Source organism: Malurus melanocephalus, unplaced genomic scaffold (genome assembly GCF_030028575.1).
Source record: "Malurus melanocephalus ecotype Western Australia unplaced genomic scaffold, MMel_1.1 scaffold_98, whole genome shotgun sequence".
Taxonomy (NCBI): Eukaryota; Metazoa; Chordata; class Aves; order Passeriformes; family Maluridae; genus Malurus; species Malurus melanocephalus.
Genome location: NW_026623330.1, coordinates 2,242,739 through 2,260,312, shown reverse-complemented (window position 1 = coordinate 2,260,312; position 17,574 = coordinate 2,242,739). Strand labels below are relative to the sequence as shown.

General features: G+C 40.3%; 1 protein-coding gene across 1 annotated transcript in view; it reads right to left on the bottom strand.

Moving 5' to 3' along the window:
• CEP112 (centrosomal protein 112) overlaps positions 1-17,574 on the bottom strand; it is a gene marked incomplete at its 3' end in the record, with an annotated part of 109,928 nt that overhangs the window by 49,848 nt on the left and 42,506 nt on the right. Inside the window, exons 18-19 of the mRNA XM_057368807.1 lie at positions 6,492-6,627; positions 3,213-3,320 (exon numbers count right to left, since the gene is read on the bottom strand). Coding sequence (XP_057224790.1) covers positions 3,213-3,320; positions 6,492-6,627 — 244 coding nt within the window. The remainder of the gene's footprint in view (positions 1-3,212; positions 3,321-6,491; positions 6,628-17,574) is intronic.

The following is a 17,574-nucleotide window of genomic DNA, read 5'->3' as shown; positions in this document are numbered from 1 at the left end:
GGGTGCAAAAAAACCAAACAACCTTTCTTCCTGTGCTGACAGTGCCATAAACCCAACTATAGATACTGCAACCATTTCAAAGGCAGGAAAGGCTGAGGCCTTCACTGTGCTGTCCAYTGGCTTTGAAGTGCCGAAAGCAGCTGCTCCCAGCAGATAGGAACTCTGGTGCTGCTGGAGTTACTTTTTTTTTTTTTCTTCAAAATATACTTTCACATCTAACAGCTGCAAGTAGAACAAAGTTGAGCTAAAGTATATTTAAAGAAGAAAAAAAAAATAAAAAAAAGCCACCAGTTTCTCTCTAAGAGCGTTCTCAGTGGGTACTTTAAAAGCAAGTGGCACCGAATCAGATGAAGCTGGAACCAGGAGGGACATGTGACAGCTGAAACAAAATACTGCAAGATCCAAAAGTTCCTTTTTTGCTTTGTTAGTGGATTCAAGTGCACTTGAAAAGTTAACAGAAACTTAACTGCAATGGTTTTGTCCAAATTCTTTTTGAAGCAAAAGAAAAAGATAAATAAATATGGATGTATCAGGTTATTTGTTGTTACAAATATCAGATAAATATCAATATGTAGCATGTCAATGTGTCCAATCTGCAGGCAGAGCAATCTTTCAGCCCCACAATGAACAGTCCATGCTCACACCAGTAATTTTTTTAAATCAATATTCAAGGAGAGTCCTGTGACATCAACCATTCCCATAAAGCAGGRAAATGAATCCACTGCTCCAAGTGCCCACACTTCCAAAATGTTTCTCACATTGGAGAACTGGATAACACATCAGTTAATTCAGTTCTTCATTACAAATTCAATTGAAATTATGGGCGACCGAATTGTCCAGTGCCACCCCTGTCACTCACCATGGCAGCCAACAAAACCCAGATCTGTAGGGCAATTTCCCTTCCCTTTATGTCTAAATTCCATTTGACAATTAGATTCAGACACATCTCAAAGCAATTACTGCATTTCTCAGGTAGCTGAGATATCCAGGGCTTTGACTGGGTGTCTATTTCCAACTGGAAATCTCTCAAAATGTATCCCCATTTCCAATTTACTGCTCCATTTCAACAGTTGAAATCAGTCCATTCCTCACTAAGTAACAACCAAAGAAATGTGCAGTAAAACAAGGCAAGAAGGCTGCTTTGAAAATGGCTTAGCAGTTCTGAAGAATAAACACAGAACAGTGCAGGGAAACAGGAGCTGGAAGTTCTGAAAGGAAATTTTAGGAGTGGAAGAACTGAGCTCATCCTGCTCCATGGTGGGGCTGGAGGGGCTTTGTGCTGCAGAAAGGGCCTTACAAAAAAACACCATTCCCAGTGATAACCCACTGCAATCTGCARGAAGGGTCAGCATTTTTCATGCTCACCAGCTTCCAAAGAACATTCCAGATGAAGTACAAAGAGAAATAAATTTTTAAAAAGGGCATAAACAGGATTCCACTGAAAATTCTTCTGAGGCTCTCATTGTTTAGGGCTGAAACCCTTGGGTTCCAATGATGCTTCCTACAGCTTAGCTGTTCTTTCTTACAATAAAAGCAGCTATCCTAAATAAAAGAAATGGGAAGCAGTAAACATCTCCTCTGTTTACCACAACACAGCAATGTAAAAAAATCCACCCAAACTTTTTAAACTCTTATTAATCTGAGTTTGTGGGTTTTTTTTGAAACAGTCTTCAGAAGATCTGAATRTAAGAAGACACACAAAACCAAACCATGACAATATGAGACATTATCATTGGCTTTTAGTGCAAAAAGTCAGCTGAGTATTTGGAGGAAAGTTTATCTATGGCTTGGTGGATCTTACCATGGACAGTAAAAAAAAACTAGCATTTTTAGGTAGGAGCAGGAATGTTGTAAATCCTGATATGCTGCAGGTTAGTATTTATCTCTACAGATCACGGTCCTAAACCTAGGAATAAAATCTTTGAATAAATGCTTTCTCTASAGTTTAAAGATGCACTATAAATTATGAGATGTGTAAAGAAAAAAGTGAGCCAGCTCTATCAGTAAAATGATGGGGAAAAAAGGATTAAATAAAAAATTCTACCTTTAGGCAGACCCCAACTGACCCCAATCGCCCTGGACACCTGTAACCTTCACTGCACAAATCCCCAATATCTCCAGCTATTCCTAAATCCCTAAATACAGGAATCACCATAAATAACATCCCCYAGCTGAGCTGGACWYTGTGAGATGTCCCTCACCACTGCASAGGCCAAGGTGTCCCCTCTGTCAGGTGGCAGCACCAGGGGTGACATTGAGAGCTCTGAGCAAGGACAGGAGAACGCTTTGATCTGACCCAACCACCTCCCTCCCCTCCCACAGAGCACCCATTGTTCCTCCAGCACACCCAAGGGTGTCTCTCAACACCTACCAAAGTGATTTTGTTCCTTAATTCCCCAAAAAAAGCCCTTCCAGACAGAGCAGAGCGGGCCTGGCACCAAAGCCAAATGCGGCGTTTGATCCCCTCATGGCACAGGAGATAAACAGACACAAAACCACATTTCCCTGGCGGAAATGCCAGCTTAAATCCACACAAGAACAGTGATAAGAGAGTACTTTCATGGATTAACCACCCCATTCCTGTGAAGTGCTCAAAAAAACCTTTCAATCCTTCAGCAGGTGCTGCCAACAAAGGCCACTTCAGTTTCCTGACCAAGAACCACCTCACACCARTGCCTGATGGTGCAGTTCCTTAGCTCCCAAGTCTATATTTTGCAATAATTTCTCTACTTTTTTYCCCCTTTACACTTCACAGCACTGCYGAACAAAACCTTCTTGTCTCYACCCAAATGTTTCCTGAGTATTTCCCAACCCTGAAATTACGTCGCAAAGAAGAAAATCACGGTCGGCGGGCCAAAATAAGCACTGAAGGAACACTCCCCACGTCAAAAATGATAAAAAGAATAAACCGCCGCTTCTTGACAAGAAGAGAAACAGATAATACATTAAATAAYTGAACCTGGTGATTATGAAAAGAGGTGTTGCCACCTGTAAGCCTGGGAAACCATTTGAAAATGTCGGAGGTACAAAGGATTACRAAGAGGAAACAAAAAGTATTTTCTGCGTAGGTTCTTACCCCTCCATCCCCCATCCCAGAACTCTCCATATCTTTAAATTGTGTTTTTATAGGAAAGGCAGAAAAAAGCAATGACCCACAGCTGCAGGAAGGGGTGGCCCTGCTCCCCTCCACCTGGAGCAGCAAAGCAACTGACCTTTTGTTCATACACTTTCTTGATCTCATCCAACTGCCAGGAGAATTCTTGCTCTTGCTTTTCCCGAAGCAATTTTGATCTGCTTAGATCTTCCTCAACCTCTGCCATCTACATGGGGAAAGAAAGGGAATATTTAATTTTTTTTTTTTTTTAAAAAAAGCAGAGCTTGAAATGTTCTGACATTTCTACAGTTGTTTGTAAACCATCAAAGAGGCGAGTATCACTTGTTGAGAATGATAACAACACCGTTTGTGTGTGGTGAAAATTAATATTCAGTCACTACAGGATTATCAGTTACTCAAGGACACAGYGATCACTGTCATGCCACTCCCTAATTACAAAGTATTGGCTCAGTTTTTCACTCAACAGTGGTGAATATCCCATCAGAATTAAGGGAATTATTTTTTCCAGACGTATTTAAGACTCAAATATGTTTCACTCAAAAATATATCGCCTGTGGAAATCCGAGGGAAATCATGTGCGAGTCAGAGCATAAACTACAGATTTAAAGCAAGTTTACATTAAATCAGAAAATAACTTAAAATAACTTAAAAGAGAATTATTTGGCTGCGAGTTCAGTGCTCTGAAGATAGTCATCGCCTATGAATAATGAGTCCCACAGATTCCAGCACACAGCATCAAGGAAGCAATTTCACAACTCAATTAACAAAGGCTTTTGTATCAAAAGCACAACTGTTAGCTGCACATCAGGCATGTTTCCAAGGGAATATATATATAAAAATATATTTTACTTTGCTGCAGTGCACACTCATCAATGGCTTTTAGATCTAGATCCCAACACGAGCAGGGAATAAACTGGGGCCCTAAAAAAAGTCTCCCTAAAAAAGAAAAGAGAAAGTCCGAAGAAGCAGTGCTGCCCAAGCCCATCTGCTTCACAAAAAGAAGAAACCCATGAATTCCTGAAGCACGAGCCAAAATCCTGCTTGGCCTGAGGGAGTGCTCAGTGTTCAGCACAAGCCTGGGCCAATTGGCCTGGACATCACTCCCCAGCCAGGCAGGAGGAGAAAAGGCAGCGCTTGGAGCAGGAAAAGAATTTTATTGCAGAGTAYTCCAGCAAGGAAGGAAAGGACTGGAGCAGGAGCAGTTGGCCAAAGAGAAAGTGGAAAAAGAGAATAGTGAGGAAGCAGCTCTTGGACCTCTCTGCCATCAAGAAAAGGGACTGCAATCATGGTTTTATGAATAATTTTCTTCCAGCTCCAAACTTACTCAAATTGCATGTCCATGGCCATAATTTACTCAGGTCAATAAAACCCCAAAAAATAACAGCTCTTGTTACTGCACTGAAGGATTTTTTTAAAAGAGAATGAAAACATTCAGAAAAGTGAAAYAGTAAAAACATATGCAAAGAGGCTTTAAATCCACTGGCTTTTGCAGTTTACTCGTTAGCTCACATTCATCYATTTCCAACAACTGCAACAAAGGCTTTTGATGATTATTTGCCAAACCCAGGAAGCCCCAGATCTAAAGTGCCATGACACAGTTGATGTATTTTTAGTCTTTTTTTTTTCAGTTAATGCTGGAAAAAAAGCAGATCTTGCAGTGAAACACGTGCCACCCACCCAGCACTGGACATCAGGTGACTCTGAATAACCACAAGCCTGACAAAATAGGAAGCAGATGGCAAAAAAAAAAATCATCAGGCCAAGCTAATGAATCAAATATTGATTGYGACAACTGAAAATGACCCCATCCCACTCATCTCCATAATTAACTTTATCACACACCAAAAATGGGTTTAGAAGCCCAGTATTTCGAATGGAGATAAAAGGACAGCGTTGCTATGGTTACTGCAGTTGTTGTTTTATAAGTAACACATCCCACCTCACCACAAAACAGAGAATTTTCCAGCGTGTTTCGGTGTACTGGGTGATTTATCTAAGAGGATGTGGCCACACAAGAATGAGAGAGGACAAAGCYATCAACAGAGAGCTTCAGCAGTGTTCCTTTGATGCATTTCCTTGGACCTTGGTTGCTGGGGAATAAAACCACTCAACAGTGCAATATCATTTAATATTTCCAGATTTTAGCACCCAATGGCTGAATCATGGAGCTCAGCAAAATTAACTTTCAAAACTTCCCAGAAAGTAGCAATATTCTGAAAGAAATTTACTGTCATTTAAAAATTACAATTAACTATGTTTTCCAAATTCTTTTGCACTTTCTTATGTTTTGGACTGGTTTTCTTTGCTGAAGGTTTTTTAAGTGAATGAAACTATTATTAGCCTTTCTAGAATTAGACAGAATCCCTTTTGGAGCAGAACTAATTTAAGTCATTATGAAGGAATTGCAGCAGGGTCACACAGTACAGAAAATGTCGGATTAAAATTGTAGGATTTGTTTTATTGTCCCCATGGGCCTGGTTTGCTGAACACATCTTGCTTTTGCAAGTTTGTTTTTGGGTTTTTTTTATTTTTAAATTCTAGTATTTGCTGTCTGCATGGCTCTTTAAAACATCAGCAGTGAAAATTTCCAAAAAAACTGTGAGAATGACAAAAAGGGAATTTCCTCAACCCTAAATCAGCATCCTCAGCCATCCATTCCAGCCCCAGCCTGCAGCACCCTCCTGTCAGCAGTGAGSTTTGGCCATGGCAGGTGAGGCTGGAATTTGTGATTCAGAATTACAAACCAAAATTATGTCTGGAGATCTCAGCCACACAAGGAGTGAAGGAAATACCCCTTTTCCCCCCTTCTTTTTGATCACCTGTTGCTTGTTTCTCATGTCATTCCTTTGGGCTCAGGAGTCCCAGGAGAACGGCTTCACTGCTGTTTGCTCCTTAAGAAATTGAAGGCACTAAAATCTCTTAAAAAATGGCTTTTAGGGACAGAAAAATGGCTTTTTCCATCCTCTGCACACAACTGCCAGCAGCTCTGCCCCTGTTTGGGCTCAAACTGATTACAGGAGCTCATTAACAGACGACAGAGCCGCTTGCAGAAGAGTGAGAAGAGGCACACATTTAAGTGGGAAATGACAAACGTTGTTCCACGGGGTGCATAAACTAACACTTTATACTCTCACTCCTGAAAAATCCCTAATCAGTATCACAACTGCGGATATCTTTATAACAATGACAATTCCGGCTTTGTCAGAGAGATGAAACGCCCGCCACCATCCCTTTCTGACTCGCTGCAAAGACACTACATTGTGGAAGATTTTGATGTCGCACTCTCAAGTGGAGCATGTTTCTGGCATTATAAGATCAGAATCCGCTATCCCACTGCGCCAGAGTTTCAGAAAGGCTGGCATTGTGACCTCCTCACCCGCTGTTTCATTTCAGCAGAGTCTTTCTCTGAGTTCAGCTCCACCTGCCGCTTAAACTCCTCCAGGGCAGCGCCTGCCTGCTGGGCTTGCAGCCTCTGTACCTCCGTCACCCGCCTCAGCTGCTCCTCCTTCTCCCTAGAAAGTCACAGAAAATTTCCAGAGTTCAAGTATCAAATAAAAGAACAAGTGTGCTGGTGTAAAAGAGAGGCCTTTAACCCGATCAGTTTAAAATAGTATTCAGATTTCAATTTCCTGTCCCAGCTTCTGCCCAACTTCCCTTTGCAGGGCTTTGAAGAAGGCGATGGAAGGCCCGAGTTATTTTCGCTTTCTGCGATTGAATTTCGCACGCCCAAACACGGCGTGTGCAGCTCACAACAGAACCTCCACCTTCAAAGTCTCTCTTTGCTTCCATCCCTCACTACCCACTGCAGAACCCCTTCATTAACCTCATCTTTAAATGAGATCTAATTAATAAAATTTAATAATAAYAAAAACAACAAATACTTACTAATAAAAGAGATTACATTAAATTTAACACCCCCAATACTTAAACCAACTCTGTTTAGCATGATTGCCTTTTCAGATTAAACAAAAAAAAACAAACAAAAAAATTATCCCAGTGCCATCTTTGCTCATGCAAGGTGCAGGATTATTCCCTGCTTGCCATAGATCAAAATGCAAAGCAGGATAAATGTGAGACATGTGGTTCCTTCTTAATCTATAGGAAGCCATAATGCTGCAATGTCTATTCAGCCTTTATGGTGATGACAGATGTTAAATCTCTGTGCAAAGATATTTCRTAGGGACAGACTATCCTATCTGACATTAAACTTGATACATCTACAGAAATCAGGTTGGGTTTCTTCAGACTTGCTGGTCTATCAACAGGAATGATTTTATAATATTTTATATACACGGATACAGATACATGAATAGATAGAGACATTCATCCTGTCACCACAACACAGACAAAAATTCAGGTAATTTGTAAAGATTTCTGAAATTTTGATGTGATTCCTCAAATATAACTAACTGTTTTTAATGTATTACTGATTTTGTTATTAACTCAGCATTATTAACTTTTTTGTGACACGCTCCTCTGCTCCCAGGGGTCAGAGGAGTTGCCTGACTTTGTGTTCAGACACCAAGGAACACGATGGTGGCATCAAGGGACAAAGCTGGCTCCACCCATGGTCTGCAACAGAAGACACATTCACACAGACCTGGGGCTGACATTTTCATTTTGCAGGCAGAGGAAGTACCTCAYGATAAATTTCCCATTTTGACAGAAATTATTTCCATATAAAACAAAGAATCTGACACATAAGAGACGGAAAAGACCGGCTAATTCATYTCGCCTGTCACCTTGCCAGCCCTGGAGGAGCTGCTGCAGTGCTGAGCGAGCCTTTCAGAARGGTCAGGAAGCTGCCAAGCCCAAAGTTACAGCATTCACATCCTCTGCTGCGGTTTTCAAACCAGACTTTGACAATGGGACAAAGAACATAATCCTACATCTTCCCAAAGCCGTGGAGGAGAGCAGGGTAATTCCATCAGCAAAGAGATCAAAGAAATRCCACAAGCTCTGAGTCAGTGCGTTGCTGTTTACTTTTTTGAGTTTTTTCATGATGCATATTTWAAAAAAAAATAGATTTTGGTGCCTCACTCACAGCTGATGGAATAATTGAGAATAGGGAGACGGCTCTTTCCTTACAGAAAAAGGRAAGTGCCTTCCTTACCCAGCAGAAACTGGAGGAAAACAGAGCAAAATCCCRTCTCATAGTTTTGGTGATGATTATTTTGGGTTTTTGGTGTTTTGTTCTTAGAAGATCTGCGCAAATCATCTTCAAATTTGTTAGAGAGCATCCCTCACCCCTTCCCCCAAATATCCTTTATTCCTACAGCCTCACTGATTCCATTKCCTGCACTCCCTCGAGAGGGAAGCACATCTGTGTTAATCTGAATTACCACATTCCCCACTCACTTATGAGACAATAAAAATCAAAACAACACTACCAAAATCAACATTTTTTTCTTCCCCGTCTAAATTCAAGCAGCGAAATACCATTTAGGGTTTACATTTCTCTGCAGAGGAGCCAAAAATCCCAAATGGAAATCCAAAACTCCTCCACTATTGCTCAGAACAGGCACACCAATGACACCTCCAGAGCTCAAAGTGATAGGAACTGCCTGATGGGTCAGTTATCCATCAGCTCCTGCTGCTTGGCTCAGTTATCCCCCAAATCCCACAAATCCAGGGAGCTGCTGAATACAGATATTTTGAATTTTACAGCTGTCGGACACCGAATTTCAGTGAGCACATTGCTCCCCTCTCCCACAACAAAGTCTACATCAGAAAGAAGAACATGGAAGGGMTCTGTCCACATTTGTTACCTTGGAGAGACCACAGAGAGGGGAAAACCTCCACTTCTCCTCCCAAAGTTCCCTAATTCAGGACACTGGATAACAAATAATCTCCRTCTCTGCAAAACACATCTAAAACTCCTGCTTCAAACTGGAAACAAACCCAAAAATCAAAGCTTCTTCAAACATCCCAATGTCATGAGACTCTGGGACAACAGCTTYGGTCCAGTCAGATGGAAACACAACARATCTGAACATAAAAGGACAAGATAYCAGTYCAAATTTATGCATCTTCTTCCTTAGGAAGATATTTTAATTTTCAAATATTATGATGCAAACWTCTAGGAACGTGGTTTTATGCACCYTCCTTTCTTTTAAGGCTTTAATCCCATGAATAAATGCAACATCTCATTATAACCAGGAAAAAAAAAMCCTTCATTTTTGAAGGATGTGGGAGCCAGCACTCTCTACTTTTTGTGCAGTTCACATTTGTACAGCAGCTTAGAAAACCTGTACAACAATGGCCCTCGGTTCACAAATATAAGAAAAGCTTCACTTTTTTTCCCAAGAAACCGAGCAATGTGCCTTGCATGAAGCACTCAAATATTCACTTTGAAGATTATTTTTTTTTCAGTTGGACTAGTTGTGGGGCCCAATACAATACAATTACATCACTTAAATCCCCTAAAGCTGAGCCGGCTTGAATATAAAAACAGGGTGAATTTATTCTTTGCCCCCAATTTAAAAAGCAGGAAATTCCTTTTGTTTCAGCGCATAAAGGACATGCAACAGAATGAGGAACCTCACACGACATGAACCATCTCAAGGAAAGTTGACTGTGAAATCTGAGATTTCAATTTCAGMAATCAGCACCCTGGTAAATGGGAAATATAAACATTTACATGTTTCCTCTTTGTGCTTCATCATAAATATTTGTCTTGTTCGGTAAAGTCTCTTCCTAGAGGTAATAATTGAACACAGTGAGACTTTAGAGCGCTGCAAGTCATGAAATTAATGAAACATGGGGCAATCCAGGGGTTAACAGCAGAGGTTCATTAAACTTGGGGTGTCCCAGCAAATGYTGGATGAACCAACACATTTCCTGCAGGGTTCCCTCCATCCTGAGGGTTCCCCAACAGGACCAGGAGCAGAGATGAACCTGTCTGGGTTTGAGCCTCRTCAGTAAATTAAATCCCTTTAGATATGGAGTGGCAGAACACCCCAAACACAACATGAACCACTATGGCTGTACAAGGACAGAGTTTCCAGGAGCAAATCCACACCCAAGCTTCCCATGGTTTTCAGTGGCATGGAAAATAATAACAGACTGTGAAAAAAGAGGTTAATGGGTTAGTTTATTACGACAGAAAAATGCTTCAGTACTAATGACAAACCTGTGAAATTCACAAAAAATCATTTTTTTCCTGCTCTCCTGTTTTTAACTTGGGCCTAAATGCCCCATTCCATCTGTGGCTGGAGCATCCTCCTGCACGATTCCCCCAAACAACGAGGCACAGCGAGGGCTCTCCCACCATGCCAGCCCCAAACATCTGGAATATGTGCAGGAACACTTCTTCTTTTTGGTGTGGAGAGGAAGAAAGACAGTGTGAAGTCATTCAGGCGGAATGATAACTAAAGCAAAGCCAGATCAAAGAAGCGAAGAAGAAAGACTGAAATGTGAAGCTGAAATATTTATTGCCTTCAAAACATCATCCCTATCCTGTCCCTGGGCACTTTAATATTTCGGAGTTGTTAGAAAGCATTCAAACTTGTTTCATCATTTCAAAGAAATGAAGCAAAAAATATAAAGCCAAATAATAAACATAAAGTGTTCCCCAATTTTAAGAATAAGATGAGCTTGTCTTTATGAGAAAAAGCACAAATCCACTTATAAATTGTTTACAGTTCGCATAATTTGAGATGCTAACATCAAAAWGCTGGTCTGCATTCCTTCAAGTAAGCTCCAGCAATGGGAGATATTTAGAATACAATTATTGTTTTAAACTATATACTTATGTTTTAAATAAATCATGAGATAACATTAACRAACCAAGCTACTCCTTAAAGCCATTAATGAATTCAGAATAAATAACACTCCACGTGCGTAACATCACAGCGAAATAAGAATAATGCACTGCATTCAGAATTAATGGCTCACAAATTAAGCAGACACTGGTTAAACACAGCAATAATTATTATAACTATTTCTCATTAATGGCAGGGCACTGTTGTGCTAGGTGCTGTACAAACAAAATAAAACAGCAACTGTGGAATGACGAATGGGATGTGGGTTAAAAGGCTGGGAAAGCAGTGGAAATGTGGCTGGAAAGGAAAACCTTAGGATTTTTCTCCASACTGCAGAAACTGTCTCCAAGATTTAGATACACCAGATCTACGAGAGACCACAGAGGCTGAGCTATCAGGGCAGGAGGATTAGAACAGAGATTAACAGGCACGGCTTTCCCATGCTGAGACAGCTCAGCCTCACCCAGGACAACACRGAGGGAGAATTAGAGAGACAGGTGTAGATAATGGCTTAGAAAAAGGCAGACAAGTCTGTAATTAAAAGGTGGCCCAGAAAGTCAGCACAGACAGCAAAGAGATTCATGAGATGAGGTGCGAGGAAGGCAAAGAGGGAGATGAGAGAACAGCGCCGAGGCACTGAAAGCTGGGGGGTGAATAAAATAAACCATCCCGAGGAGAAACTGAGTGAGAAATCAGCAGGCACAGGACAAGAGGCAGGCAAGGAGAATCACCTCACACCAACAAAGCACAGCCYGTGGGGTGTGAAGAGCGATGGAGCCAACAGAGGTTGGCAAACCAAAGAGGCCGAGGAGGAACTGCCAGGATCGAGACTCTTAAGGAGGTGCAAGGGCACAGAATCCATCCTTCATCCCAATGAATTAAGGTAACTGCTTTTATGGCTACTATAATTGTATAGTTCAGGATTCAGAGTAATAATATTCATGTTTTAATGGATAATAAAGGTATTTAATTGTGGGGAACAATGAGTGTCTACTTGGCTCATCGGTTTCTTCTAGCCAAAAGAACACAGATTGTCACAATTTTCTTTTCATTACAAGTACTGTTTGAATTATTAACTCCAGCTCCTCAGGGAAAGTTGATTGTATTGTTGGTGAAGCTGAAGGAAAGTTGTACAAAGTAGACAAAAAGTAGAAGCAAAATTAAGATTATCAAATGCAACTGAAGTCGAGCGATCACAATCATCAAGCAAAAATGAACTTTTTTCCTTGTTCTACTTTGTAGATGGTTTTTAAATGATCCAAAGGAGGTGAGAGCCTGCAACATTTCATAATTTTAAACAATCAGTAATGGAGTTCAATCATCTGTGCTACTTTTTCATTTCATCAACATTTTGGGCATTGTATAATCTTAAAATACAGTCCACCAAATCTGAAAAATACACYGATGTGAGAGGGAAGCCTTTTGGAAAAACAAGGGAACAATCCTGACATTAATGCTGATTATTTCTCTATTCACTTAGTCAAAGTGATTGCAGTAACCCTTAACTMCATTAATTAACAGAACACCAATTTACAGCAATTAATGAAGTGCTATAGCGTGATACACCAACGCTCTTCACCTCACRAGGCAACACTTTTCATTTCATAATCTGTGTCATCTCCAACCATTTCCAGAGCTGTTATCACTCAAAAGATGCCACGTGATATCTCTACAACCATCTTGGGGAACATAATAACAGCCCCAGAGCCAAGGATTAAAAATCAACTGTTACATTTTTTTTTTTTCCTTTCAATACATATTTCATTATTACCAGTAGGTCTCCAGAGAAACGGAGAAGGGGAAGAAAATGAAAGGCTGTAAATAGTTAATCCAACACTTTATTTCTGCTTTTAAGTGAGGCTATTAAACAAAGCTACCACATTTAGGAGCCCTCTGTTCATGCTCCACGTTGTGGCCCCCAGAGTGAGGGTTAAGGAATGTTTACAATATGCTGGAAACTTTGACTGGGTTGGCTCTAAAAGGTTGCAGATGCTCAAGCACAGCACAAAGTGGAGAACAGCTGCTGGGTTTTCAACTGATTCTTAGAGGAGAAAGGAAAAATTTAAAAAAAAAACAAAAAAAAAAACCCACCCACCCAAAAAAAAACACAGAGTTTTAAAGCGGAAAACTAGATCCCAGCTCCTCAGCCACATCACATTACTGCTGTTTTTAAATCACTTTTTTCATGGCTTTTTTTCATCACATTGCAAATGTTGGAACAAGACAAGCCTGAACATTTTAATAAAAGATAATGATGAACACAATGAACATGAGTATAAACTCTTAACAATGCTCCTTTATTGCAACACTTGGAATTAAAGACAATGCCTGCTCATATTCCTTTAATTATTTCCGCCTTTAAATAGTAATAGCTTTTCCATTCCAACAAGAATGCTCTCTACACACAAATACTTCATTTTCAAGGAAAAAAATGGAATTAACTGCAGGAAAACAGCTACACTCAGGCAATTACCCTGCAAACATTAACAACAACGAGCAATTACTCAGAATCTGGATTGAACTTWGAGGAGMAAGAAAGGGAAAAAGRAATGGAAAATTAACTTGTGGTTAAAGCTATCACTCACTTTATTTATTTATCATTGCATTGATGATTCTCAGGCTGTTGTGTTTTGCTGTCTGCAGTGGCATTTCTGACATACAGCACTACAAGAAGCCCATGCAAGAGGATTTGAAGGAGCAGCTGTTTAAATATAAAGTTCTCAAAGGGCTTGGTAAAAAACAAATTCTCAAGATCCACTGTAAATCACAGCTTTTTTTTCAAAATAAAGCTTCGGTGTATTTTGAAAAGCCCAAATTTYACTTCTTTTAAAAATGTTGGGATCTAACAATTATGCAACTGTAAATTGCAAACAAATTAAAWTTTTTCCACTGCTTTTTATTCTGCCTCCTTCTGCTAGCTCTCTTCACGTATTTATTTTTCCTTGCCTTCATCTGTTTCCCTCTTTATCAGGTAAGCAGCAGATTGCTCACCACTGATTTCTCTCAAATCTCTGTCCCCTCACTTCTTTTACACTGATCCTTTTGTGGTATTACAGAGAAAAAAAAAGTTCAATAAACACCATGAAAATTCTGCAAGGTATAAGTCATCTCAAAGACKAGTAGACCCTGATATAAAACTTCCTTTGCTAAAGCTGGACGCATTTTCAGGTACTTTTGAATAAAAGAAGAGTTTTTCAGATCAAACAAACCCAAGGCTTCTCTTTGTGTATCAAAGAGAACTGCACAATGAAAAAGGAGTCATTACTCAGTCCCAGCTGTAGGAGAAGATTTTACAAAGGACCATCCTGTGCCCAATTTTGTCTTGTCCCCATTTCACCAGTGCAGGTGAACTGGGAATTGTCAGGCAGAAGGAGTGGTGGTTGGAGGCAACCAGGCAGGCTCAGAACAACAGCAAAGCATTGATGAAACACTCAGAGAAGAATTAATAAAACACTCAGGGCAGCATGGTTTTGGGATCTCATAAACTCAGAGCCCAAAGCAGCCAGGGGGTTTGTGGAATAAAAACAAGAGAAGATGTGAATTTACTGACCCTGGCATCGCTGCCACCCTGGCATTCCACGAGTCAGGGACCCGGCCTGAGACTCCAGGACAACCATAATCTGATTTGAACTTCTGCTTTTAGCAGAATATCAAATATTTCTGATATCAAAGCCACTTTCTGAAGGCTTTACAGGTACTGAGTGAAACCTCAGAAGCCTGAGAACAGCCCCAGCTCTGTGGATCTGGATCTATGTCAGGTAAGGAGCGACCCAGAATAACCAAATGATTGGCAGAGCACACCAGGAGATGGCAAACGTGGCCCTTTGAATAAAGAAATAACTGAGCTTTCAAGAAGAATAAACGATACTAATAAAAAATATTTCCTTCTTTAAAGAGCATTTTTTCTGCCTTGACTTAGGAAATACAAGCACAAACAGGTTTTTATCARATACTTTGTATGAGGCAAAACCTTGTAGCAGAAATACCTGTACTAGACAGAAAAAGTGAAATTTAAAATATAAGTTAGTACCACTGAACACCTGACAAAATCCCTGGAAATAGCAGTCCAGCATGGGGAAGCACAGAGCATTGCTCTCACACTGGAATAAGGAAAAGCAGTGGAAAAAATTCTTTTAAAAAGTCTACAGTGAGCAAACTCCACGGCACCACCTCCACGAAGAAATCAGCTCCTTGAATCCCATGCCAGAAATCACATGCATGGACACAAGTCTTGTCTGAGAAAAGAAATGCAAATTATTTTCATTTCTGCATTTTACTGAGCACCTCCAGGCACCACCTTCACACCACGCCATGGCTGGAAAGATTTGGCATCTAAACTAAATCCCAAAATATGGTGAAAACTATTGTGAAAATCTGCTGAGAGACAGAAATGGCTTTGCTGGTTTCTAGAAAGTCGAGCAGCTGAACCTCTCTTTCTTCCCCAGAAGAATTTTAAACAAGTTCAGACAAGGGGTAGAGAAGCCATGGAAAAAAAAAAAAAAGAGGTGTTGGTAGCTCCTTATGTAAACAAATAATTTTATTAAGTGCCTCGGAATAAAGCAGCTGCTCAGCATTCGCTCTGTGTCATCCCCACTTGCAAAGTGCTGAGATTTGGCTCCACAAACAGACTTAAATTTAAAAAAAAAAAAAGGCAAAGAGTGAGATGAGAAGGTTGGGGATGGAGTGGGGATGTGCAGGCATTCCTTGATATTGCAGTGTTCAACTAGAGCATCTGCATCTATACAGGTGAAGTTTTATTTCATTTCATTTCTCCTAATGTGACTTAAAATTTATTTCCTCCAACCACGCTACAGAACTGAAGAACAAGAACTCAGGGAATCTGCATTTCAGGAGCATATAAAAATGTTATTTGTGAATGAGGAAAGCAAAGAAAGGCATTAAATCAGACCCCATAATTATCTCCAGTGTATCAGAACTGTCACAATCATTATCCTGAAAAAACCAAGGGGGTCTGCACTTCCATGATGATGACATCACAGCCTCAAACCACTCAGTACATTTATAATTTAGTCCAAAATCTCTCAATCTCAAGACTGACCACCTTTATACGTCTGTGTAGCCATGAAGGTGTGATTTGCTGTCCCTGGCAGTGCCCAAGGCCAGGTTGGACAGGGCTGGGCAYACCCTGGGGACACCCTGGAGGTGTCTCTGCCATGGCAGGGGTGGCACTGGATGGGTTTTCAGGTCCCTCCCAACCCAAACCAGTCCRGGATTCTCTGATGCCTCCAGAATRGAAGTGGCAAAACCAAACCCCCTCAAACCTGAGCTGATGGTGTGGCTGTGGTGCTGTGTAATCTTCAATAAAATGGGGARTATTTCCCTACAGCAGATTTCTATTCCCCATAGTTAACTAAAAGGATGTAAGAATCTGCTACCAAAATATTAACAGAGGCAAAATAAATCTACTGAATGAATAAGCATCCAAATTCCACAGAACCAAACACCAGAGATGATRCTGAGAGCTGTTTAACAATTCTCTRTAAACTCAGCAWGGCCTTTYCTCTCTCTTCCATCCAATTCCTCCAGCAACAAATGGGCACAGATTTTTTTTTCCTCTCATTTATTTTCTGTTTCATTCCACTCAGTTTGTACTGTGACAAATTAGACACCTCTATTTCCTCCTCCTCTGAGAGATAAGAACAGCACAGATTCAGCCTATTTGCAACCCACTCTCATGACACATTTTCTGCAACCAAACCACAGGGATTAGAGAAACAACCTTTCCCCCCGAGTAATTACTGAGAAGCTTTTCAAGAAAACTTTGTTCTTCTACAAATGCCATTTAAAGGACATTCTAGAAAAACCCTCGGAGCACTTCTCAGAGTGATTTTTGCTATTAGGCAATGCCTGTGACACGCACTGCAAAAGTAAATATAAATTTTATATCTCCAAGTCACCACCACGAGTCAGGAGTGTTGGAGCAATTCTTTTGCAAAAGGTTTGTTTTTGACAGGTATTTCTCCCATGAACTTTAGAAGAAGGAAAAAACCTTCTGTAAACTGTGTAAACTCCTATTCTGTATTGAAACTGTGGCAATACTATTTTTTTTTTTTTTGTTATTTCTGAAGTGAAAGATACTTTTAGAAATGTGGATTCGACTGTTCCACACAATGTCTCAAACCACTTTCATTCTGCATCGGTGTGAAACAGCAGCAGCACCGTTTGCTGTCACAGCACTGGGAAAATCATAATAATAATAACAAAAACCCTCCTAAAATCTCTGCCATTTCCCTTTCTGTGTGCTTGCAGCTCACCAGCTACTCAAAACAAAATCCTGTGGCCATTTCTGAATCAAAGTGTACTCAGATCAAAGCAGTTTATGAGAAATCACCGATGGTTCTGAGCTGCAATTCCACAAGGCATCATTTCTCTTGAAGATGCTGAACTGGATTTTCACCCAYCTGATGCAAGACAAGGTTGTTTTCTTAAGATTTACTGGGTCTGCCTTAGCTTGGAGTCCCCTAATTTCATTCTGCAGGTAGTGAACGAAATTCAGCAAAATTGAACATTTTTACAGAAGATATTAGATYTTTTGAATTCAGACTGACAGCAAGGGATTGTTAAAAAGGCTCATTTTTGCAGCAATGAAGAAATAAAAAGCCATAAGAAGCCACCCATTTCTGCCACAATAAATAATCACTGTTCTTATTTGTTATCCACTTGGTATCATATAAA